The sequence below is a fragment of the Panthera leo genome, chromosome A2 (genome assembly GCF_018350215.1).
Source record: "Panthera leo isolate Ple1 chromosome A2, P.leo_Ple1_pat1.1, whole genome shotgun sequence".
NCBI classification, from domain to species: domain Eukaryota; kingdom Metazoa; phylum Chordata; class Mammalia; order Carnivora; family Felidae; genus Panthera; species Panthera leo.
In genome coordinates this window covers 56434795-56461762 of record NC_056680.1, presented here as the reverse complement: position 1 = coordinate 56461762, position 26968 = coordinate 56434795, and the positions used below count along the sequence as shown (strand labels likewise).

Sequence of the window (26968 nt, the reverse complement as noted above, 5' to 3'; positions counted from 1 at the left end):
CCCAGGACGTGTCTCGCCCTCTGCAGCCATGCATGCTGCCACACCCTGCCACAGGGGATGCAGCGTCACTGATGGCTTCGTGGCCTCTGCAAGGGGCTGTTTTTATACATTTAGGGATGTGAGGAGAGCTGTTTCATAAAGGACAAATGACAACTGTTTAATCCCTTAATATGCTGCAGTAAACACACATGTAAACTCACGGTTTGTGAGTGCAAGCCCTGTACTGGGCTCTGTGCTGTCAGGGCAGAGCCTGCTTCAGATCCTCTGTCTCCCTCTCTCTCTGTTCCTCTACCGCGCGTGCATGCTCTCACTCCCCAAAATAAACAAACGTTAAAAAAAAAATATGCCTCAGAATCGGGGCACCCGGGTAGCTCAGTTGGTTGGGTGTCTGACTCTTGGCTTCAGTTCAAGTCATGATCTCGGGGTTCGTGAGTTCAAGCCCCGTGTCAGGCTCTGCACTAACAGGGCAAAGCCTGCTTTGAATTCTTTCTCTTTCTCCATCTTTCTCTGCCCTCCCCCAAAATAAGTAAACTTAAAATACACACACACACACACACACACACACACACACACACACACACACGCTTCAGAATCAAGCCGGCATTGCACTCCATTACACCTAGTTGGTCCTAAATGTTCACATTTGGTCTCAGACTGGACCAGCTCCAGACTGGGTAACAGTGGGAACTTATTCTGTAGACACTGAGGCCCCCCAGGGGTGCCTGGCTACAGGGGTGGGAGAGGAACAACACAGGCCTAACTGTAACTTCTGGAGATAAACCAGGTAGGGAGACAAAATATCAAGAAAAGCTCCTGACTTCTGTGAAAGAACATACTGTTCTTTCCCAAACAGAACCCTTTTTTGGGGCAAATATGAAGCACTTTCTTAAGAGCCAGCAGGGTGGTGTTTTCCTTTACTTACCATATTCTTCTGGGACTTGCATCCCAAAAAGACCCAGGCTCTTCAGTTTCTCTAACGTTTCATCTGGGATTTTTTCCTCCCGGTCAATTCTTTGAGAATCCACTGCCAAGAGAAAATGTTTGATTAAGTAAAACAGAAGCTATGTTTAAACAAATAAAAGTAAACAGAACAATTTCCCCAGGGTCAGAAACTTCAAAACGGAGTGGTCTGGTCAGTTAGTCAGCAGGTGCTCAAGCTCACCTAATTAATCAGCCCAGCCAGCACTTGATTTTGAAAAATGACCAGGGGTGTCTGGGTGGCTCAGTCGGTTAAGCGTCCGACTTCAGCTCAGGTCATGATCTCGCGGTTTGTGAGTTCAAGCCCTGTGTCGGGCTCTGTGCTGACAGCTCGGAGCCTGGAGCCTGCTTCCGATTCTGTGTCTCCCTCTCTCTCTGCCCCTCCCCTGCTCATGCTCTGTCTTTCTCTGTCTCTCAATAATAAATAAACGTGAAGAAGAAAAAAATTAAAAAGAAAGAAAGATGACGAGTACCAGGTAGTGTCCTGTATCTGGGTGCTATTCACATGGGTGTATTTCCTGCGTAAAACTCCAGCAAATTACACAATATAAACTTTTCTGAAGGCATACTCTACCTGAATTTTTTATTACCATTACCTTCTAGAAAATTAGAAACTAAGCATGCAACTTCCAAAACTGTCCAAAAATGTGAGGCTAGATAGCCAAATTCTGGGCGCTATCTGGACCCACATTCACCTAGTCTACAGAAATCACAACTGCTTCACCACAGCCCACAGGTTCTGAGGGCGGCGTAATCTGTTTAACACCTACTCACTTCCCTTAGAGCAGAATGGAGCAACCAGCGGCATTAGGTCTATCATCGTGCACTTTATACATACACGATTTTGCCTGAAGCAAGTTCAAATGCCCTTTCAAACTGTCAGCAAATTAAATTTCACTACTAACATAAATTTGAAAAACTATCATAACCTGCACTTGGGAATTTTTATGCACAGAGGTCACAAAGGAGAAATACACATTCCCTCCAAAACTCCAAACCTCTCATTTTTTTATTTACCTTTTTTACAGCTTTACTGACATATACAAGTGGCATATAGTAAACCTTACATATTTACAATATTTCATTTGTTGAGTTCTCACATCTTCCCATGAAACTACTCCCACCAAATAAATAAAGAATAAAAATTTCGTTTTCCACCAAGCCTCCTCCTGCTCCTTTGTGATCAATCCCTCAGTCCATTTCCAACCCCAGGCAACCTCCTTTGTGTCTGTAGATTAGTCTGCATTTTTGAGTTTTATATAAATGGGATCACACAGAATGTATTTTGGGGGGCTGGCTTCTTTGACTCAGTATGATTTTGAGATTCATCCATATTGCTGCATGTTTCAGTACTTTATCATAATACTTTTTACTGTTCAATACTCTACCGTATGGGTAAAAACCAGCTTATCCATTCACCTCTCGATGGACATTTGGATGGCTCTCAGGTTTTGGTTCTTAGAAACAGAGCTTCCACAAACATTCATATGCTCATTTCACACAGCTCTGTCTTCATTTCTCTTGCATCACTATTTTGGAGTGGAATGCTTGGGCTGTACTAGGTAGAGTATGTGTAATAAGAAACCGCCAGGATCTGGGGGGGGGGAGGGCTCTGCTTCCAACGGAGATGGAGTACCAGGGACTGGAATGACCTCCTTCCACAAGACACTAAATGCACAGGGCACTGGGCACAGCACGCACGAGAGCAACATGTCACCAGTAGAGAATTAGCCCTAGATCACGAATTCTCAACAAGGGCAACAGCACTCCCCAAGGTATAAAAAAAACTGGGTCTGGCGTGGAGCAGCCAAAAATATTTTTTTAATGTATAAAGACCAGAAATACAAATAATACACAAACAGATATTTGTTACAACTGTGGCATTAAAGTTTCATTAGTAGGGTGTAAATAGGGGGCCATAAAGGACAGGAGGAGAGGGGGCAATAATGAAAAACAGGTTGACAAACACTGCTCTACAGGCTGCTCTACTCCCACCAAACGACACTTGAAAGCAGGCCTTGACCAAAACCAAAGACACCACCAAAATTAGAGGTCAATATCCCTGAGGGAATATTGATGCAAAATCCTCAACAGAACACTAACAAATACTGAATTCAGTAATATAACAAATGGATCATTCACTATGATCAAGTGGGATTTATCCGGGGATGCAAAGATGGTTCAATATCTGCAAATCGATGTGATACATCACATTAACAAAAAGGATAAAAATCATGGGAATGCAAGCTGGTGCAGCCACTCTGGAAAACAGTATGGAGGTTCCTCAAAAAACTGAAAACAGAACTACCCTACGACCCAGCAATTGCACGACTAGGCATTTATCCATGGGATACAGGTGTGCTGTTTCAAAGGGGCACATGCACCCCAATGTTTATAGCAGCACTATCGACAATAGCCAAAGTATGGAAAGAGCCCAAATGCCCATCGACGGATGAATGGATAAAGAAGATGTGGTACATATATATACACAATGGAGTATTACCCAGCAATCAAAAGAATGAAATCTTGCCATCTGCAACTACATGGATGGAACTAGAGGGTATTATGCTAAGTGAATTAGTCAGAGAAAGACAAAAATCATATGACTTCACTCATATGAGGACTTTAAGAGGCAGAACAGATGAACATAAGGGAAGGGAAGCAAAAATAAGATAAAAACAGGGATGAGGACAAAACATAAGAAACTCATAAATATGGAGAACAGACAGAGGGTTACTGGAGGGGGTGTAGGAGGGGGGATGGGCTAAATGGGTCAGGGGCATTAAGGAATCTACTCCTGAAATCATTGTTTCACTATATGCTAATTTGGATGTAAATTTTAAAAAATTAAAAAAAAATAAATTTTAAAAAAAGCACTTAATAAAATTCAACATCCATTTCTGATTAAAACTCTCAACAAAGTAGGGATAGAAGGAACTTAACATAATAAAGGCCACAGATGACAAACCCACAGCTGAGTGTGAAGCTAGCAGAAGTTGGTTCATGAGGTTTAAGTGGAGCCGGCTTGGGATTCCCTCTCCCTCTCTCTGCTTCTCCCCAACTCATGCACGTGCATGCTCTCAAAGTAAATATATAAAAAAAATAAAAAGCTTGTGCACAGCAAAGGAAACCATCAACATAAAAGGCAACCTACTGAATGGAAGAAAATATTTGCAAATAAGAGATCTGATAAGGGATCAATATCCAAAATACATAAAGAACTCAAAGCTCCATGTCAAAAAACAATCCAATTAAAAAATGGACGGAGGATGTGACTAGACAGTCCTCCAAAGACAGCATACAGATGACCATTAGACACAAGAAAAGATGCTGAACATCATTAATCATCAGGGAAAAGCAAATCAAAACCACAATAAAATGTCACCTCAGGCATGTCAGCATGGTTAGTACCAAAAAGACAAGAAATAACAAGTGTCGGTGAGGATGTGGAGAAAAAAGTAACCCTTGTGCACTATTAGTGGGAATGCAAAATGGGGCAGCCACTGTGGAAAAACAGTATGAAGGTTCCTCAAAAATGTTAAAATAGAACTGCCATACAATTCAGTAATTCCACTTCGGGGTATTTGTATTAAGGAAGCAAAAACGCCAATTTGAAAAAGTACATACTGCCTCTATCTTTACTGCAACGTTATTAACAACGGTCAAAATACAGAAGCAAACTAAGTGTCCATCAATAGATGAATGGATAAAAAGATGTGGTATGTACATATACAATGCAATACTACTCAGCTATAAAAAAAAATGAAATCATGTCATTTGTGACAACATGGATAGATGGAGAGGGTATCATACTTAGTGAAATGATAAGACAAAGACCATATGCTTTCACTTATATGTGGAATCTAAAAAACAAAAGAACCAAAACAGAAACAGACTCACAGACACAGAGAACAATAAGGTGGTTGCCAGAGGGGAGGGGGGATGGAGGGCTAGGCAGAAGTAGGGGAAGGGAATTAAAAGATATAAACTTCCAGTTACGAGAAAAAAAAAAAAAAAAAGACACAGGGATACAATGTACAGCATAAGGAATACAGTTCATAATAGGTAACAACTTTGTATGGTGACAGATGGGAGCTAGATTTATACTGGTGATCACTTTGTAATGTACATAAACGTTGCATCACTCACTAGATTGTTTACCTGAAACTAATATAATATTATATGTTAATTACACTTCAATTAAAATATAATAAAATAAAATGATCATTTAACTATAAAAAAGGATAAACTGGTCCTCAGGCAGTATTAAACAATCCAATTTAATTCTGCTGTTGTAGACAATATAGGACCCTCTCTTATATTCAAAATAATTTTAAGAGGCATTATCAATAGTGTCTAGGGACTTTTTATTTGCAATAATTTTGGTATGTAAATATGAGTATTTTGTATCTCATTCCTTGTTAACTGGTACATAAAATGCCCACATTTCCTACTGTGCTCTCATTTCCACATAAAAGAATGGTTTCAGACAACACATGAACACAATGAAAACACTTTAACTTACTCTTTGGGTAGTGGGGGAGAGAGCAACCCTTCAAAGGATCAAACTGTTCCAAAGTAATCTACCGTACCCTAGAACAAAGCTTAACATCACACACACACACACATGCACGCACCTGGCACCAATGATGTGGAACCCACAGTGACTGCTACCCAGTAGGAAACTACCAGGCACATGCAGAAGCAGGGAAATATGACTGACAGTCTGACAGTGAAAAGAAACAACAATCAACTGAACATGACACATAAACAACACAGATAGTAGACAAAGACATTAAAAGAGCCATTATAACTATATTCCAAATGCTTGAGAAAGTTAGAAAAAATACAAGCATGTTAAGGAGACATGGAAGAAACAGAAACATACAAGTTGAACTTCTAGAGAACACACACACACACACACACACACACACACACACACACACACACACTTGGAGTCCCCAAAGGAGGGTGGGGGAGGAGAGGGCAGGAGATGTGGTGCTAAAAAAAATTTTAAAGAAATAATGGCGAAAAGCTAATCAAAGTTGGTCAATACTATGAACACACAGACCAAAGAACCAAAGTTCAAAGAATCCCAAGCAAAAGAAATGGGAAGAAAACTACACTAACACATATTATAATCCGATTTTCCTAGACCCAATCAAAAGCAGCCAGAGAATAAAGGGACGTTATGTAAGAATAAGATGGCGGCAGACACCTCGCTGGAAACAACACTAAGTCAGAAGACAGTGGAGCAAAGCCTTCAAGGGGCTGGAAGAACAATACCGTCAACAAAGAAATCTTTTCTGATGAAATAAACTTCACACACATAAAACTTGAAAACATTCATCCTGCAAAGCTACACAAGAAATATCAAAAAGTCTTCCCATGGAAAGGGATGGTACCAGAAAGAAATCCAGTTACACTGGAGGAAATGAAGATTAGAAATAGCAGGCAGACAGGGGTGCCTGGTGGCTCAGTCGGTTGAGTGTCTGACTTCAGCTCAGGTCATGGTGTCACAGTCTGTGGGTTCGAGCCCCATGTTGGGCTCTGTGCTGACAGCTCGGAGCCTGGAGCCTGCTTCGGATTCTGTGTCTCCCTCTCTCTCCTACCCTCTCCCATTCATTCTCTGTCTCAAAAATAAATAAACATTAAAAAAATCTTTTTTTTGGAAATAATTTCAGATTTAAAGAAAAGTTACAAAAATAGTATAGAGTTCCTATATACTCTTCATCCCGCTTTTAAGAGAACCTTGTAAGAACCAGAAAAAATTCTCAAAATTAGGAAACTGGCATTCATACAATATTACTAACTCACTTCCGGAATTAATTTCACTTCTTATCCATTAATGTCCTTTTTCTGTTCCTGGATCCAATCCAGGATTCTACATTGTATGTAGTGATGTCTCCTTAGTATCCTACAGTCTGTGAGAGTTCTTCAGTGTCTCCTGGTCTTTTGTGTCCCTGATACTTTTGAAACACCGGTTACTTTGTAGAATGTCCTTCAATTTGGGTTTGCCTGATGTTTTGACACGACTAGCCTGAGGTTATATGTTTTGGGCAAGAGTATCACAGGCGTTATGAAGTCTTCTCATGATTTGGAATATCATATCAGGGGGTACATGATGTCACTAAGTCTCACTACTGGTGATACTAACCTTGAATACTTGTGCAAGGTGGTGTTTGCCAAGATTCTCTATATAAAGTTACCATTTTCCCCTTTGTAATTAGTAAATATCATAGGGAAACTACTTTGAGATTATATAAACAAACTGTTTCTCCTCGAACTTTAACCTGGTAACACTAGCATCCATTAGTGGAACTTGGCTACAACAACTTTACTATAGGGTGTGCTTCATGATAATTTTGTATTTCTACAATCCCTTCTATGCTTATTAAGTGGAAGAGAAACCCACTTGGAGTATAAAACACAAATCGGTCAAGAGGATGAAAAAAACATACTATACTAACACAAATCAAAAGACAGCTGGTGGGGCACCTGGGTGGCTCAGTTGGGCTGGGTGTCTGACTCTTGATTTCAGCTCAGGTCATGATCTCACGGTTCGTGAGATCGAGCCCTGCATCGGGCTCTGTGCTGCAGTGCAGAGCCTGCTTGGGGTTCTCATTTTGCCTCTCCCCTATGCATGCTTGCTCTCCCTCTCTCAAAATAAGCAAAAAAAAAAAAAAGAACAGCTGGAGTAGCAACACCAGGCAAAGTAGATTTCTAAACAAATGCTATCACCATGAATAAAAAGATCATTTCATTTCATAAGGACTCAGCAACTCAACATACAGACAAATAATCCTGAATTTTCATGCACCTGATACCGAAGCCTCAAAATACATGAAAAAAACCTGATAGAAATGAAAAGGAAAAAAACATACAACCATGCTGGAAAGGTCAACATCCCTCTCTCATTAACTGATGGAAAAAGTCGCTAAAAAAATTTGTAAGGATACATTAGAACAACACTACCAGCCAATCTGTCCTAATTGACATTTATAGGGCACTCAACCAAACGATGGGAGAATATTGTTTCAAATGCACATGGAAGAACACCCACAAAGTAGACCGTATTATGGCCATAAAACAAATTTCAGTAAATCTCAGAGAACTCAAGTCATACAATGTTCCCTGACCACAATGGACAACTTTTTAGAAATCAACAATGGGAATATCAGCACAAAGCCTACAGTCTTTAAGAGGATAAAGAGATAATGGGGCACCTGGGTGGCTCAGTCAGTTAAGCCTCTGACTGGCTCTGGTCATGATCTCACGGGTTGTGAGTTCGAGCCCCATGTCAGGCTCCATGCTAACGGCTCGGAGCCTGGAGCCTGCTTTGGATTCTGTGTCTCCCTCTCCCTCTCCCTCTGCCCCTCCCCTGCTCGTGCTCCTCTTCTCTTCTCTTCTCTTCTCTTCTCTTCTCTTCTCTTCTCTCTCTCTCTCTCTCCCTTCTGCCCCTCTCCCACTCATGCTCAGTCTCTCTTGCTCTCAAAAATAAACATAAAAAAATTTGTTTAAAGAAAAAAAGAGGATAAAGAGATGATTATAAACAACTTCAAGTTAGTAGGCTCAACAACTTTGATAAAATGAATAAATTCCTTAAAATTTATGAACCATCAAAGTTCACAGAATTATATAATCTAAATAGCCTTATATCTATTAAAGAAATTGAATTAGTTAACTTTCCCATTAAGAAAATTCAAGGCTCAAATAGCTTCACTGCTGAATTCTGCCAAATATTTAGGGAAGAAATAACACCAACCTTACACAAGGCCTCAAAGAAACTTTAAGAGGAGGAAACACTTCCTGACTTAGTCTATATGGCAGGCCAGCATTATTCTGATTTTAAAAAAATCACAGAAAATTAAACTACAGACAAATATGTCCAGGAACACAGATGCAAACATTCTTAAAATTTTAGCAAACTGAACCCAACAATGTAAGAAAGCGTAATAACATCACGACCAAGTATGAATTATCCTGGAAATGTGAGGTGGGTGAGCAATCAACATGCAATTTACCAGGTCCATAAAGACAGAAAATAATCACCTCAAGAGATGTGGAAAAAAAGCACTGGACAAAATTCGATACAATTTATGATGAAAATGGTCAGCAAACTAGAAATGGAAGGAACCTCCCTTGACCTAATACAGAGCGTGGACAGAAGTACAGCTAACGTCACACCTAGCGGTCAAAGACTGCCTGCCTCGCCCTAAGATCAGGAACAAGGCAAGGAAGTCTGCTTTTACTACTTATGTTCAACACCATACTGGAGGTTTTAGCCACCACGATGAAACAAGTAAAGAAAGGGAAACCAGACTGGAAAGAAAGAAAGAAAACTGCCCTTCACCAACACCACTGTCTATGCAGAAAATCCTCCACGACCTACCCAAAAAACTCCTAGCACTGACAAATGAGTTGAAGAAGGGGTTTCTTCCCAGGTTTTCTCTTTATTAGCATTTCCATTTTGTTCATACATTCTTGACTTTCCTCATGTCTACCATGGGTTCTCTGAGCATCTTTAAGACAGCAGGTTTAAAGTCTGGTCCTCCATCAGATCTTTCACAGAAACAGTTTCTACTGTTTCGATGGTTTGGTTTTGTTTTTCTTTGAACAGGCGGTTCTTTCCTGCTTCTTTGTATGCCTTGTGATTTTTTTTTTTTTTTTTTTTTTTTTTTTACTGGAGATGTGAATCTGATAAAAGGTGGTAACTCTGGAAATCAGATCTTCCCTCTCCCCCAGAGTTTGCAGGGTTTCTGCTTCTGCTTTTTGTTCTTTTAATTGAATATATTTGATATGTAGCATTGTCTAAATTTAAGGATACTAGGGATACCTGGGTGGCTCAGTCTGTTAAACGTCCAACTTTGGCTTAGTTCATGATCTCACGGTTCATGGGTTTGAGCCCCGGTATTGCGCTCTGTGCTGACAGCTGGGAGCCTGGAGCCTGCTTTGGACTCTGTGTCTTCCTCTCTCTCTCCCCTCCCCTGTTGTGTTCTGTCCCTCTGAAAAATGAATAAGCTTTAAAAAAAATTTTTTTTAAAAGCTTAAGGATACCACATGTTGAATTTGATACATTTATATATTGCAATAAGATGGCCATTGTAGCCTTAGCTAATGCTTCTATCGCATCGTATATTTTTCATTTCTTTTTTGTGGTGGGAGTAAGACCTTTATGCCTTAGCACATTTGGGGTTTATAATACAGTTTTGTTGTCTATAATCACTATACTGCTAAAGACTTATTTATCTAGTAGTTGCAAATTTGTATCCTTAAACATCTCTCCTGTACCGTCACCCCCTGGTAACTACCATTCTACTGTTTTTAGGAGCTTGGCTTTTTTAGATTCCACATGTAAGTGATGTTTTTTCTTTTTTTTTTTTATTTTTTTTAAATGTTTTATTTATTTTTGAGAGAGGGAGAGACAGAGCATGAACAGGGGAGGGTCAGAGAGAGGGAGACACAGAATCTGAAACAGGCTCCAGGCTCTGAGCTGTCAGCACAGAGCCCGACGCGAGGCTCGAACTCACAGACCGCGAGATCATGACCTGAGCCGAAGTCGGCCGCTTAACCGATTGAGCCACCCAGGCGCCCCAAGTGATGTTTTACAGTATTTGTCTTTCTCTGGCTTATCTCACCTAGCATGATGTCCTCAAGGTCTATTCATGTTGTTGCAAACAGCAGGCTTGTGTGTGTTTATATACGCACATAACTCACACTTTATTCATCAGTTGATGGGTACTTAGGTTGTTTCCACAGCTTGGCTACTGTGATTAACGCTGCAATAAAAATGGGAGTGCACATCTTTCTGATACCCTATTTTCATTTTCTGTTTTCTTTGGATATATACCCAGAGGTAGAACTGATGGAACCTTTGGTAATTTTTTTTTTTTTTTTTTTTTTTTTTTTGGTAGGCTCAATGCCCAGCATAGAGCCCAGCATGGAGCTTGAACCCACAGTCCTTAGATCAAGACCTGACCTGAGATCAAGAGTCAGACACTTAACCGACTGAGCCACCCAGGTGGCTCCATAATTCTATTTTCTTTTTCTTTCTTTTTTTTTGGGGGGGGGGAGAGGGGAGGGCACAAGTGAGTGAGGGGCAGAGAGAGAGAAGTTGGGGCTTGAGCTCACCAGATGTGAGGCTCAAACTCCTGGACCGTGAGATCATGACCTGAGCCGAAGTCAGATGCTTAAAGACCGAGCCACTCAGGCGCCCCCGTATTTTCACTCGGGGAACCACTGTGCTGTTTTCCACGATATCTGAAACAGTCACATTCCCATCAAAAGGGTACACGGATTCCCTTTTCTCTACATCCGTGTCAACACTTTTATCTCATCTTCTTGATGAGAGCTGTTCTAATAGGTGTGAGCTGATACTTCAGTGTGCTTCTGATTTGATTTTCCCTGATGACTACTCACATTGGGCACCCCTTGTACCTGTTGGCCATCTGTATGTCTTCTCTGGAAAATGACTATTTAGTTCCTCTGCCCTTTTTTAAATTGGATTGCCTGAGTTTGCTACTGAGTTGTAAGAGTTCTTTACGTATTTTATTTTATTTTTTTAATTTTTTTTAACGTTTATTTATTTTTGAGACAGGGAGAGACAGAGCATGAACAGGGGAGGATCAGAGAGAAGGAGACACAGAATATGAAGCAGGCTCCAGGTCCTGAGCTGTCAGCACAGAGCCCGACGCGGGGCTAGAACTCACGGACCGCGAGATCATGACCTGAGCCGAAGTCGGCCGCCTAACCGACTGAGCCACCCAGGCGCCCCTCTTTACGTATTTTAGATATTAACCCCTTATCCAATATATGGTTTGCAAATATTTTCTCCCAATTCTTAAGTGATGGTTTCTTTTGCTGTGCGGAAGTTTTTAAGTTTGCTACAGTCCCATATGTTGATTTTTGCTTTTGTTGATTGTGCTTTTGATGTTTGGATTTTAAAAAACTGTTTTTTGTTTTTTTTTTTTTTAAAAACAGTGCCAGTGATCAGCCCCAGGTATAAATCTAAGGCCTTCTCAGGTCCTTCCTGAGTCTATGCCTTTCCCTGGGCATATGTGGTGACTTTCTAATTCATTCCCCCTGTATATATGATTGCTTTTGAATGTCCTGGTCTTCAATCTGGTTCCCAAAAGAGGAAAAAGAAAAATGAAGGGGGGGGGGGGGACAAGAAAAGACACACAGCATCCCCTGTCACTTTTGCTACAGGGGTAAGGGTTTGCAACAATAAGAGAAAGTGGAAAAATGGTCTCTGCCTTTTGGTCTGTATCTCTGTGATCAGAAGCAGCAATCAGAGCACAGATCCCTAATACCTGACGGCCAAGGTGTTTTTGTCTCCTCTGGCTCCCACAAACTGAGTGCAAGCTGCTCCAGGAACAAGTGCACAGCTGACTACTTTGGGGCTGGGGTGGGGAATGGGTAGCTGTGCTCAGAGCTAACTGACCAAAATTAAATGGACTCCAGAGTTCCAAAAACAGTTACATCACACAGATTCTGCCACTGTTGTCCAGGTGGGGAGACAGATTCCTGGTGCTTCCTACCACTCTGCTATTGTCCCAGAATTCTCTGGTCAATTGATTTTGGCAAAGGTACCAAGTGAATTAAATGGGGAAAGGATAATCTTTTCAGCAAATATTGCTGCAACAATTGGACAGTCATATGCAAAAAATCCTCCAATTCTACCTCACATCATATATAAAATTAACCGGAAAAGGGTCATAAATCTGAATGTTAACACTTAAAAATATAAGCCTTCTAAAGTAAATATAGACAGAAATCACCAAGACCTTAGGTTTGGCAGATTTCTTATATAAAATACAAAAAAAAAATATGAACTAAAAAAGAAAATAAAATTGTACTTAAATCAGTATTAAAAACATTTGCTCTTTACTTAACAAATATTATTCTTCTTTTAAAAGTTTATTTATTTATTTTAAGAGGGGGGGAGGGGCAGAGAGAGGGAAAAGGGCATAGAGAATCCCAGGTAGGCTCTGTGCTGTCAACGCACAGCCCAATGAGGGGCTCGATCTCATGAACTGTGAGATAATGACCTGAGCCAAAATCAAGAGTCAGATGCTTAACCGACTGAGCTACCAAGGTGCCCCAACTTTTGCTCTTCAAAAAGATAAAATGATCAATGAAACCAGAAACTGGTCCTTTGAAAGAATGAACAAAATTGATAAACCACTAGCCAGTTTGATCAAAAAGAAGAAGGAAAGGGCCCAAATAAATAAAATCAAGTATGAAAGAGAAGAGATCAAAACCAACACAGCAGAAATAAAAACAGTAATAAGAGAATATTATGAGCAATTATACACTAGTAAAATGGGCAATCTGGAAGAAATGGACAAATTCCTAGAAACCTATACACTACCAAAACTGAAACAGGAAGAAATAGAAAATTTGAACAGACCCACAACCAGTAAAGAAATCGAATTAGTAACAAAAAATCTCCCAAAAAACAAGAGTTCAGGGCCAGATGGCTTTCCAGGGAAATTCTACCAAACAATTAAAGAAGAGTTAATACCTATTTTTTGGAAGCTGTTCCAAAAAACAAAAATGGAAGGAAAATTTCCAAACTTATTCTATGAGGCCAGCATTACCTTGATTCCAAAACCAGACAAGACCCCAGTAAAAAGGAGAACTACACACCAATTTCCCCGATGAACATGGATGCAAAAATCTTCAACAAGATATTAGCCAACCATATCCAACAATACATTTTAAAAATTATCCACCACGACCAAGTGGGATTTATGCCTGGGATGCAAGGCTGGTTCAATATCCACAAAACAATCAGTGTGACTCATCACGTCAATAAAAGAAAGGACAAGAACCATATGATCCTCTCAATACATGAAGAGAAAGCACCTGACAAAATACAACATCCTTTCTTGATAAAAACCCTCAAGAAAGTAGGGATAGAAGGATTACACCTCAAGATCGTAAAAGCCATGTATGAAAGACCCAATACTAATATCATCCTCAATGGGGAAAACCTGAGAGCTTTCCCCCTAAGGTCAGGAATAAGACAGGAATGTCCACTCTTGCCATTGTTATCCAACATAGTATTGGAAGTCTTAGCCTCAGCAATCAGACAACACAAAGGAATAAAAGGCATCCAAATCGGCCAGGAGGAGGTCAAACTTTCCCTCTTTGCAGATACTCTATACGGAAAACCCAAAAGATTCCACGAAAAACTGCTAGACTGATTCATGAATTCAGGAAAGTTTCAGGATACAAAATCAATGCACAGAAATTGGTTGCATTCCTATACACCAACAATGAAACAACAGAAAGAGAAATCAAGGAATCGATCTCATTTACAATTGCACCCAAAACCATAAACTACCTAGGAATAAATCTAACCAAAGAGGTGAAAAATCTTTACACTGAAAACTATAGAAAGCTTATGAAAGAAACTGAAGACACAAAAAAATGGAAAAAGATTCCATGCTCCTGGATAAGAACAAATATTGTTAAAATGTCAACACCACCCAAAGCAATCTACATATTCAATGCCATCCCTATCAAAATAACACCAGCATTCTTCCTAGAGCTAGAGCAAACAATCCTAAAATTTGTATGGAACCAGAAAAGACCCCAAAGAGCCAAAGCAATCTTCAAAAAGAAAACCAACACAGGAGGGGTCACAATCCCGGACTTCAAGCTGTATTACAAAGCTATAATCATTAAGACAGTATGGTACTGGCACAAGAACAGACACTCAGATCAATGGAACAGAACAGAGAACCCAGAAATGGACCCACAAACGTATGGCCAACTAATCTTTGACAAAGCAGGAAGGAGTATCTAATGGAATAAAGACAGTCTCTTCAGCAAGTGGTGCTGGGAAAACTGGACAGCAACATGCAGAAAAATGAACCTGGACCGCTTTTTTTTTTTTTTTTAATTTTTTTTTTTTTTTAACATTTATTTATTTTTGAGACAGAGAGAGACAGAGCATGAACAGGGGAGGGGCAGAGAGAGAGGGAGACACAGAATCTGAAACAGGCTCCAGGCTCTGAGCTGTCAGCACAGAGCCTGACGCGGGGCTCGAACTCACGGACCGTGAGATCATGACCTGAGCCAAAATCGGCCGCTTAACCGACTGAGCCACCCAGGCGTCCCGAACCTGGACCACTTTCTTACACCATAGACAAAAATAAACTCAAAATGGATGAAAGACCTCAATGTAAGACAGGAAGCCATCAAAATCTTTGAGGAGAAAGCAGGCTGATCTTGGCTGCAACAACTTCTTACTCAACATGTCTCCAGAGGCAAGGGAAACCAAAGCAAAAATGAACTATTGGGACCTCATCAAAATGAAAAGCTCCTGCACAGCGAAGGAAACAATCAGCAAAACTAAAAGGCAAACGAGAGAATGGGAGAAGATATTTGCAAATGACGTATCAGATAAAGGGTTAGTATCCAAAATCTCTAAAGAACTTGTCAAACTCAACACCCAAAAAACAAACAATCCAGTGAAGAAATGGGCAAAAGAGAGGAATAGACACTTCTCCAAAGAAGACATCCAAATGGCCAAGTGACACATGAAAAAATGCTCAACATCACTCATCATCAGGGAAGTACAAATCAAAACCACAATGAGATACCACCTCACGCCAGTCAGAATGGCTAACTTTAACAACTCAGTTAACAACAGATGTTGGCGAGGATGCGGAGAAGGAGGATCTCTTGCACTGCTGGTGGGAACACAAACTGGGGCAGCCACTCTGGAAAACAGCATAGAGGTTCTTCAAAAAATTAAAAATAGAACTACCCTACAACCCAGCAATTGCACTACTAGGTATTTATCCAAGGGATACAGGGATGCTGTTTGGAAGGGGCACATGCACCCCCATGTTTATAGCAGCACTATCGACAATAGCCAAAGTATGGAAAGAGCCCAAATGTCCATCGATGGATGAATGGATAAAGAAGATGTGGTACATATATACAAAGGAGTATTACTCAGCAATCAAAAAGAGTGAAATCTTGCCATTTGCAACTTTGTGGATGGAACTAGAGAGTATTATACTAAGCAAAATTAGAGAAAGCCAAATATCATATGACTTCACTCATAGGAGGACTTTAAGACACAGAACAGATGAACACAAAGGAAGAGAAGCAAAAATAATATAAAAACAGGGAGGGGGACAAAACAAAAGAAACTCTTAAATATGGAGAACAAACAGAGGGTTATTGGAGGAGTTGTGGGAGGGGGGATGGGCCAAATGGGTCAGGGGCATTAAGGAACCTACTCCTGAAATCGCTGTTGCACTATATGCTAACTAACTTGGATGTAAGTTGAAAAAATGAATTAAAAAAAAAGAAAAAAAAAGATAAAATGAAAAGTCAAACCACAGACTAGAAGGAGAAAAATTTTGCTAAACAGATATTGGGCAGAAAACTAGCACTGAGAATAAAGACTTCTTATAACTCAACAGTAAGACAATCCCATTTTTTTTGTAATGTATAAAATATCTGGAAGACATCTCACCAAAAAAGATACACAGATTGCAGGCAAGCACATAAGATGCCTAACATTATCAGTGATCAGGGAAATGAAAAGCATAGCCACAATGAGGTCCCACAAGACACCTACTAAAGCAGCTAAAATAGAAGACAGACCATATGAAGTGTCAGTGAAAATGCGGAGCAACGGCAAGTGTAATACTCCACTAGTGGGAATGTTAAGTGGTGACCACAGTGGAAAACAGTTTGGTGGATGAAGTTAAATGTGAACCTATCTTGTAATCCGGACATTCCACACCTTCGTATTTTCCCAAGAGAAATGTGAGCATATGTGCACCAGACTCATAGAAAAACACTCACAACACCTTTTGTGATAGCTAAAGTCTGGATGCATAATGTCAATTAATAGGTGAATGAATAAACTACGGTACATCCACACAAAGAAATACTACGTGGCATTAAAAGGGATGAACTATTAGTACACTCAACACAGACGAAAACTCAAAAGTTATACTGAAAGCAGCTAGACGAAAACATACGTAATGTAGAATTCCACTTAAACAGAATTCCAGGAAACGCAAACTTATCTACGACAGACATCAGATCACTGGTTGCCTGGGGACAGGAGGGGATGAAAAGGGCATGAGAAAACTTTGAGGGGTAATGGATAGGTTTATTAACGTAATTGTGTTGATGCTCCCTTGGGAGTACATATATATCAGAATTTATCAGACATTACCCTTTAAATATGTGCAAATTACACCTCCATAAAGCTTATGAAAACCCTGACAAATCACATAGTAAAAGTTTAAGTAAAAGAGCAAGGAACTAAGAAAAGATACAAGAAGATAATCACTAAACCAAAAACAGAAGTATTTCTAAATATAAGATATTTATACACAACTAAGCAACTTTTAAAACTAGCAACGTAACAACACTTAGTGATATAAAATTTCTCAAAATGTGTGTGTGTGTGTGTGGGGGGGAGGTGGAGAGGGGAGGACTAAGACGCTTCCAGGGAGTCCACAGGGCCAAAGCTATTTTAGCAATGGTAAAATTTTCTTTGCCTTTTTAATTCTATTTCTGTCATGAGTATAGAGTGGGGTTTTCCAAGGACTACATGAAATATATCATAGATTAAATGCAGAAACAGTTCTGGGAATCCAGCTGGATTCTGGTTCCAGTTAGATTCTGATATCTGTTGCATACAACAATAAGCCAAATATTTAAAAGATCTGTAAAACTGTAAAACCATACCACTCCTATTTTTGTTTGTTTGTTTGTTTATTTGTTTGGAATTAAATATTAGGGGCACCTGGGTGGCTCAGTCAGTTGCGCATCCAACTTTTTTTTTTTTTTTTTTTAATAATGTTTATCTTTGAGAAAGAGACAGTGTGTGAGCATGGTAGGGGCAGAGAGAGAGGGAGACACAGAATCCGAAGCAGGCTCCAGGCTCCGAGCTGTCAGCACAGAGCTCGACACGGGGCTCGAACTCACAAACTGCAAGATTGTGACCTGAGCCGAAGGACACTCAATCAACTGAGCCACCCAGGCGCCCCATGCATCCAACTCTTGATTTTGGCTCAGGTCATGAAACCAGGGTTGTGGGATCAAGCCCTGCACTGGGCTCTGTGCTGAGCATTGAGCCTACTTATGATTCTACCCCTCTCTCCCTCTCTCTCTCCCACTCTGCCCCTTTCTCCCGCTTGCGCTCTCGCTCTCAAAAAAAAAAAAAAATTAAAAAATAATTTAAAAAAGGAAATATTATTTGTCATTTAAAATATCATTTCTGTTAACATGTAATGGGCTTTTCATAATTTAAAATAAAGTAATAAATGAACACAGTAATTTTTAAATTTCTCAGTTTTGATCTTCTAGCAGGGCACATGTCCCTAGAGAAAACCCACATCAAAAAGAACTCTGGAGTCCTCAGTGCTAGAGAGGTAGTCCCGGCTGTGTGTGAATCATCACTGAGCTCCCCAGAGAGCTCTGTCCGCCGAGGGGCCGCAGCTCCATCCCAGGGCTGGCTGCCAGCTCTAAGGGAGGCATCCCGCAGGCTGTACTGGGGCCCTCAAAACCCGAGCTCTGCAGGCTGCCGGACTATTCCCGGTTCCTAATGAGAGAGTAAATCTTTAAAAACATTTACAGCATTTTTATATTGCCACACAACCAAGCACATGATCAATGGATTTATATTCTATAGATCTTTGGTTATTTTTCTTTTCATTTTTCTAGTTGTTCATTTTATTATAGTTTACGAAAGTGTTGTTCTGCAACAGTTTGGAAATGTTTAACAGTGATCCTTCATCACAGAAACATCGAGAAGCACTAAACTAGATGCCTTGTAATTAAATAGCATTTATAAACTGGGATGATTCTTAAAGCAAAATATTATCAATAGATATTATTTCTCCATGATTAATGATATTCAAGACAGCTCCCATATGAGTATTGCTTCTAATGTAAATATCTAAACAACCATCCTTAAAATGGAAATGAGTAACGATAAAGATCATACATACCCTCTTCAGTGAAGAATTTTTCTACAGGTCCCACAAACTGATTGATTTCATTAAGTTCATCTTGGCTAACTTCTGGAAATGGGAAAACTTCTTTCTAAAAATGATAAACATTGACTAAAAATTTAATTGTTAACAACCTCCCAGAGTGGTAATATCAGTCAAAAGGGGAGGAAACAGGGCACCGGGGTGGCTCAGTTGGTTGGACTCTGACTCTTTTGGCTCACGCCATGATCCTGCACGGAGTGTGGAGCCTGCTGGAGATTCTCATGCTCTCTCTCTGCTCCACCCTCCCCACCTCGCTCTCAAAAAAAAAAAAAAAAAAAAAAAAAAAAAGGCAGAGGTAGGAAACAGTTGGTAGATTCTGTGTCCAGTAGGCGGGGCCTTACTCACTGAAGAAGTCAGAATGCAAATTCTAGAACAGGAGTTGTGCGCAGGACTCCACCAGCCATGGAGATCCTCCCTCCAACTTGAGCAGGTTTATTCTGGATTTGGATCTGCTTTCCCAATCAGCAACAAGTTGCGTGGAGTGTCCCACAAAGCAAAGGGCCCCAACACTTCAAAGCCTTGGGTTTTGTTCCCTGCTTTGCAGCCTGCTAACTGGGTGGTCTTGGCCAACCCCCTTCACCTCTTCCTATGCCATCCATAACATGCAGGTAGTATTTACTCAATGGTGTCGCGAGGATTGTGAAAAGGAATAGACGGGAAAGCTCTCTACCGATACGTAAAATTCTACACTGGTTATTTTGTGAGTTCAAAGATGTTACGCCGACAAGAATACACTGTGGTGACAAGGCCGCACATCCCGCCAGGTTCTCACCCGGCTGCGGCTGCGTACGCCAGCCTCCATCCCTCCTGTTTGATAACACCTGCTACCTGTAGGGAGGGCCACTGCAGGTTGAGGCAAATCAGCCTGAATTCAACTCCGGCTCTGCCCCTTACATGTGCGACTTGGCCTTTCTCAGTGTCAGTTTCTCCTCTGTTACAGAGGACGCTTCAGAAGATGAGGCTCTCAAGAGACAAGGTGTATCCTGGAACCCAAAGTAACTGATTATCCATATGAGATACTGGCTCTGCTCTGAGCTTCAAGTCTCTGTCTCAAACTGTCAAGTGCCCAATGTTTCCGGCCGGTCTAGGATTCCTCACTGGGTCGTCACCATATATTGCCTAAAACCTCCTGCTGTGCTCTTAGCGCCTCTGGCTTTCTGAGCTCCTGCTACCCCTCAGCTGCCAGCACAGCGCAAGTACTTGGGACTTGAGAAGTGAGGTCGCCGATCACAGGCTGCCAGCCTCCAGGAGCCCTGCCTCTCCTCACGGCACCTCCCACCAAGTGTTCAAGAAAGGTCTTCAAAGCAGAGGAGTCCTCAATCTTCCCCCTCCAGTCTCTCGTGTGGCTCATCAGCCACTGAAGCCTGTCTGCTCTAGTAACATGCTCCCAGGTCTGTTCTCTCCTCTCAGGACCCATGATTCCAGGCTTGTGGTGGATCCCTATCCAAAAATGACAGCAGACTTAAAGGAATTCCTGTCCCCCACCCCCAGGCCATCCCTTACTCTGCCCTCAAGATGGTCTAGAAGGAAAATACGCTGAGATTTTCATCGTCTCAGAACAAAACCGGTTGCTTAGCAGAGCATCTAGAGGCTCAACCCAGGCCCTTCACAGCCTCATTAGTTCCTGTGGGCCTTGTGCATTAGGCTGTGCTAGAGGAAGATTATTCAGTGCTGGTACCAGTGAGCAAGAGAACAGCCTGAGCTAACCGGCCGCACCTATAACCAAAACCCTTTGGATTTGGATTTGTAGGACTGCTACAGGAAGAGAGATCTCAAGTGCATGGAAGAACAGATCTCTGATAGCAAAGTTCAAAAACCTAATGGGGTGCCTTATAGATGTTAGGCTTAATTTCTATTCAGCAGTTTTAACATTCTTAAAGTAGTGGAACCTGTTTTTCAAATAAATCTACTACAGAAGCCAAATATGAAAAACAGGTAAAAGCGAAGCTGCTGTGGTGGGGGATGGGGAGGTCACCTACACGCCTCCCATTCGACTCTCCACTGGTCCCTGCAGTAGCCGCTGGGACACTTCCTTGAATAGCAAGGGTCGAACTGCTGGCAGTGTGACAGCTACAGGCCTAGAGAATCTTGAAGGTTTTTCTCTCTTCTGAGATTCTTAGCATCTCAGATGCCATGTTTCTGCTCAAACCCCAATGATGCTGTGAGAGAGGAGGTTGGCCTGAATCAGGGCAGTAGCAGTGGAAGGGCTTAAAAGTGGTCACGTTCTAAATATATCCCGAAAGTAGAGAAAACAGGATTTGCTGTTGGCTTAGATGTGGATTACGAGAATAAGAGGCATCAAAGGAGACTCCAGGCGTTTGGCCTGAACAAGTGGAACAGAGGCCCCACCATCTATGATAAAGAGGACTGGTGGGAGGAATAAGATTGGGTGGAAAGACCAGGAACTCAATTTTAGTATGCTAAATCTGAGGTGCATATTAGACATCTAAGTGGAGCTTTTGAGTATAAAGGCAGAGGTCAAGAGCCTGGAGGTCAGTAAGTCTGAGCTGGAGAAATAGATCTGAGTCACCAGGATATTGACAGTATTTAATTTTTTTTTTAATGTTTAATGTTTATTTATTTTTGTAAGAGAGAGTGTGAGTGGGGTAGGAGCAGAGAGAGAGGGAGACACAGAATCTGAAGCAGAGTCCAGGCTCTGAGCTGTCAGCACAGAGCCCGATGCAGGGCTCAAACTCACGAACCATGAGATCATGACCTGAGCTGAAGTCTGACACTTACCAACTAAGCCACCCAGGCGCCCCAGGATATTGACAGTATTTAAAGCCACAATACTAAATTAGATTAAAAGAAGAATTGTGGATAAAAAGAGAAGTCTATAGACGGAGTCTCAGAAAACTCCAACTCTGAAAAACAGACCCATAAATACAGAGAACTAAAGGGTGCCAGAGAAGGAGGTAGGAGAATGGCCCAAATAGGTGAAGAGGAGTGGGAGGTACAGGTTTCCAGGGATGAAAGGTACAGCAAAGGGAACATGGTCAATGGTATTCTAACACTGTTGTATGGTGACAGATGGCAGCTACACTTGTAACGAGCCTAAATATAGACTTGTCAAATCACTATGTTGTACACCTGCAACTAATGTAACGTTGTGTGTCAACTATACTTCAATTAAAAAAAAAGAAAAAAAGATACACCTGAAACTAATATAACAGTGTTATGTTAACTATACTGTAATTAAAAAAAATAAAATAAAAAAATAAAAAGTTAGGGGAGCCTGGCTGACTCTGTTGGTAGAGCATCTGACTCGTGACCTGGGGTCATGAATTCAAGCCCACATTTGGTATAGAGATTACTTTAAAAAAAAAAAAAAGAGGTTAAAAATAGGACCACCCTACAATCCAGTAATCGAACTACTGGGGATTTACCCAAAATATACAAAAACACTAATTCAAAAAGATACACACAACCCTGTATTTATTGCAGCATTACTTACAATGGCCAACTTATGGAAGCAGCCCAAGCGCCCATCGATAGTTGAATGGAAAAAGATGTGGCATAAGTGTACAATGAAATATTATTCACCCATAAGAAAATGAAATCTTGCCATTGGCAACATGGATGGAGCTAGAGAGTATTATGCTAAGTGAAATAAGCCAGAGAAAGACAAATGCCATATGATTTCACTCATGTGGAATTTAAGAAACAAAACAAACAAGCAAAGGGAAACAAGAGAAAGATGCAAACTAAGAAAAAGACTCTGAACTACAGAGACTAAACGGATGGTTACTACAGGGGAGGTAGGTAGGGGGGATGGTTAAAATAGGTGATGGGAATTAAAGTGTACATTTACCATGATGAGAACTGAGTAATGATCAGAACTGCTGAATCACTGTATTGTACACTTGAAACTAACATAACACTGCATGTTAACTATACTGGAACTAAAATTAAAAACCTAGACAAAAAGAAAAAAAAATTTCCAACTCTGACTGGGCTAGTCAGACTGGCCACTGTTTATGGGGTAAGGAGCAAGTGACAGAGAAGCATTAGCCAACAAAGTAAACAAAAAAGCCAGAAGAGATTTTTTTTTTTTTTTTTTAGAAGCCAGGAGTGATGAACTGTGTCAAATGCCAGAGATGGGTCAAGTAAGATGAAAAAATACCACTAGATTTGACAACAGGGAGGTCACCACTGATGCAGGAGAGCAGTTTTAGCAGATTGTTAAGGACAGGAGCCTGAATGGTATGGGGGCAAGACGCAGCAGAGAGGAAACAATCACTGATGTAGATGAGAAAGGAGAGAATTACTGGATCAATGAATGCCCCTGAGTAGGTGAGAAGGCAGGGGATCTAGTGATGAGGTTGGTCTTTGCCAAGAGTAGATAGTTCGTCCACAGTAAGAGCGTAGACCGTATGGGCATGTGTGGGGAAGAGGGGTAAATGTGGCGGAGGTTCTCACCCGACTGTATGTACTTTCTCAGTGAAACAAGAAGCAAAGTTGACAGGTGGGTGTGAAGACAGGGGAGGTGGTGCAAGAGGCTTCGAGAAAGAGATGCATGAAAGATTCTGGGTTTTTTCACTCATGTGCTGGAAGGCATGACATCCCAGGGCTGAGTGCCCAATGGCCCCAGGTTCTGGGAAAAATGGTTTCTCAAATGTTAAAACCTGGGTTTGTACTTCCTAGCAGGGCAAACCACTCTGAATTTCAGCTTCTGCAACTGTAATGCCTGATTAGAGGAACAGTCTAAAAGAAAACACCAGGGAGTAACTTTAAATAATACAGTATCAGCCAACATTTCAGCCTACCTCAAAGCATTTGACACAAATGTCTGCTTTACACTGCACTTTTAGGAGTGGGCAAGTACTACTTTTACTATTTTGTAGATTAGCACACTCAGGCACGGGAAAGTGAAGTGACTAATCCAAGTGGTAAGTGAAGCCGGCATTAATTACCTACCCTGCTGCCTCTTGCATCAGCACGGTACCTGACAGTTTACAAAGCATTTCCACACACTATAAATGTCACTTTACAACACATCTGTGTGAGACAGCACACATCACTAGCTCCACTTTAAGGCTGAAAGCACTGAGGCTCAAAGTTACAGGACCAAGGACCAAGGTCAAATCCATAAGAGGACAGTGAGTGCTTGATAATGTAGCTGTTACTACTGACAGGGTTGTACGACCTATGGAAAGGAAGGGATGGGGAAGGCAACTTGAAGCCAGACTGCCGGGGAGCCTGAGTGACAGAGGGACGCGCTGGAACTCAAGCCGTGAAAGCTAAGGGGCCCCTGGAAGAGGACAGAAGAGCGCCAGGGTCTGAGCTGTGTTTTAGGAATCAGATAGGAAGCACCGCACATTCCGGGGCCAGAACGCCGAGTCGAGTGACCACCTCGCCTAGGGTTTCCCAAATTGAGCTAACAAGAATTAGCTGGAACATACGTCACAACCACAGATGGATTCTCAGGACCCCGTCCCCGGGACTCTTCCCTTTCCCTGGAAAGGTTCCAGCGGAGCTCAGGAACTTGGGAACTTTAGCACGCCCCTCCACCCCCGCCGCCCCGACGGGTATATATGTCAGCCAAGTATGGGGACTCTCACTCACTCCGACCCCTCTTTTCTGCTAAAGGGCAAAAAGCGAGAGGCAAGAGCTCAAGGGTCGACCAGGGCTCGGCGTTACCTTCTCGATTTTGCCCAGGAAGAGCTCCTTGGCGAAAGCCCCGCTCGGCGGACTAGTGCGCAGCAGGCGCCGGCTCGCTGCGAAGGCCACCAGGGTCCGGCAGGCACGCGCCGCCGCCGCCCTGCGCAAGAGGTGCGCCACCGCACTCATGCTGCTGAAGTCGACCACGCCACCCCCGCGGTGGAGGCCTCCTTTTTGGAGCCCCGGTCACGTGCACGCGGCTCGCGCCGCCGGATGACGTCACCGGCCTGAGCCCAGCCGCCGGTCTGCACCGCCCCGCCCGCCGCCTCTGCGCTTGAGCGGCCTTCCGCCAGGGAGGGGGAGGTCGCAGGGGGTGGGGTTGCTGCAGTGTTGGCGGCTTCGTGCTCGGCTCGGAGGGGCTGCTGCGAAGTGTTTGTTTTCAAATGCCGGTGGGTGGTTGCGTCCCTGCCAGCCGGGGGAAACTTCTCAGGGACGCCCAGCTCCCTCTCGCCAGTTGTGGCGCTGAGGACGCCGCATAGCGAAAGAAAAGGAAATGGGGCGGGAGGAATTTACAGTATTGGTTTATCTCTGGGGGGGAGCTCAGTAGGCGTAATGTTTTTTAAAAAAGTGAATGGTGGATTCCTTTTGATTCGTGGCTTTCGTGTATGTTACATATCCTTATTTTGCAAGAGGAAAATAAAAAGCTTGTTCTGCCAGAAAGGGGTCTGGATATAATCCTGAGTCACAAAACTCTCCCTGGGAAACAGCAACTTAAAAGGCAGGCGGAGGAAGAGAAGCTCCAGAGGGAACCGAGAAGGGGTGTGTACACTTGGACGGGACGGGCAAGGCCATGGGGCCCAGGGAGGAGGGCCCGCAGTCCCGTGGCACCCCAGGTCCTTGCGCAGCGATGCCTGCCTGACCCGCGGCAAGTGGGCATTCTCTCGTGGTTTTAAGTCAGCCTCCTCCAGGAACATTTCTTGTTTGTGCTTGTACCCTGATTCTGGCATTGACACAGTATTGGAAAACGCTTTCTGCTGCCACCCTGTGAACTCCTGGAGAAGAGTGGGAAATCGCAGTCGGTCTCAGCGTGCTTTGCCGGCCCGGTCCAATAAAAGGTTGACTTGATGACACAACATCAGGGGAAAAGAGCTCAAAAACTTTTCCGGTTGCAAAATCTTTGCAAGTATCTAATGCAATCTGTGTTACTTAGAGACACAGAATCTGGGCAGGATCCTAAATATATAGAAGGCTCCCACGAACCGGGAGATCATGACCTGAGCCGAGGTCGGAGGCTTAACGGATTGAGCCACCCATGCGCCCCTAGTAGAGGCTACTCCCTTTTTGATGTATATTTGTTCCCATTTGGGATACATTAGTTCTTACAGAAATATGGAAGTCATTGGTTTAAAAGCCACAAAGGTAATAGAGTGTTACGAGTTGAATTGTGTACCCCCAAGATTCATTTGTTGAAGTCCTACCCTCTAGTACCGAAGAATATGACCTAATTTGGAAAGAGGACTTCCTGTTGTATTCTGTTGCTGATGTAATTAGCTAAGTTAGGATGAGTCACACTAGAGCAGTGTGACCCCTAATCGAATATGACTGGTGCCCTTAGGAGAACCCCATGTGAGAATGGAGACCCAGACTGGGTTGACATTTCCATAAGCCAAGAAACACCAGAGATTGCCAGCAACCCACAAGAAGCTAGGATACAAGCTTGGGGCAGATTTTCTTTTCAGCCCCCAGAAGGGACCAACCCTGCTGACACCTTGATCTTGGATTTCTAGCCTCCAGAACTACAAGACCATGGATTGTTTAAGCCACCTGGTCTGCAGTTCTTTTCTGTCTTTAAAATATATGTTGAGAGGTTTATGTCAAAGCCTTGACTTCCATGATTGTAGGGACTGGCGAGTCAAACTGTAGGCATGCAACACACTTGGAAACTCAAGCAGGAACTGACACTCCAATTTTGAGGCCGAACTTCTTCTTCTTAGTGTGTGGTTTTTATTAGAGCAGCCCTCACAGACTAATATGAGACATGTGATCCTTGGTACACAGGGTTTTTAGACATAAGTAGGGCCTAATAGTGACTGCAGGACCGAGGCTGTGTCTTAGAACCCATACGCCCACAGCTTTCGCTGCGGTTTGGAATCAATAGTTTTGTAAATGATAGGAGCCTGGCACAGTTAAACATTTTGGGGAATCCCCTTAGACTTGACAGCACAGCCTGTGGTATAGGTAGAGGAGAGACGCAAGATGTGAGAACAACACGAGGCTTCAAGAGAGACCGAGCCCCAACTCTGTCACTTGCCGGCTGTGGGATTCGCCTCGGAGCCTCAACCGTA

The 26968-nt window shown here is 42.3% G+C and overlaps 1 protein-coding gene across 2 annotated transcripts in view; it reads right to left on the bottom strand.

Annotated features, from left to right (window-relative positions):
- ACAD9 (acyl-CoA dehydrogenase family member 9) overlaps positions 1-24883 on the bottom strand; it is a 45842-nt gene extending 20959 nt beyond the window's left edge. Inside the window, exons 1-3 of one of the 2 annotated variants that reach the window (XM_042912078.1) lie at positions 24663-24883; positions 18978-19071; positions 923-1024 (exon numbers count right to left, since the gene is read on the bottom strand). In XM_042912078.1, the coding sequence (XP_042768012.1) occupies positions 923-1024; positions 18978-19071; positions 24663-24812 (346 nt within the window). In that variant the 5' untranslated portion in view covers positions 24813-24883. The remainder of the gene's footprint in view (positions 1-922; positions 1025-18977; positions 19072-24662) is intronic. The other variant, XM_042912080.1, reaches the window with a different exon arrangement.
- Positions 24884-26968: the final 2085 nt, after the last annotated feature.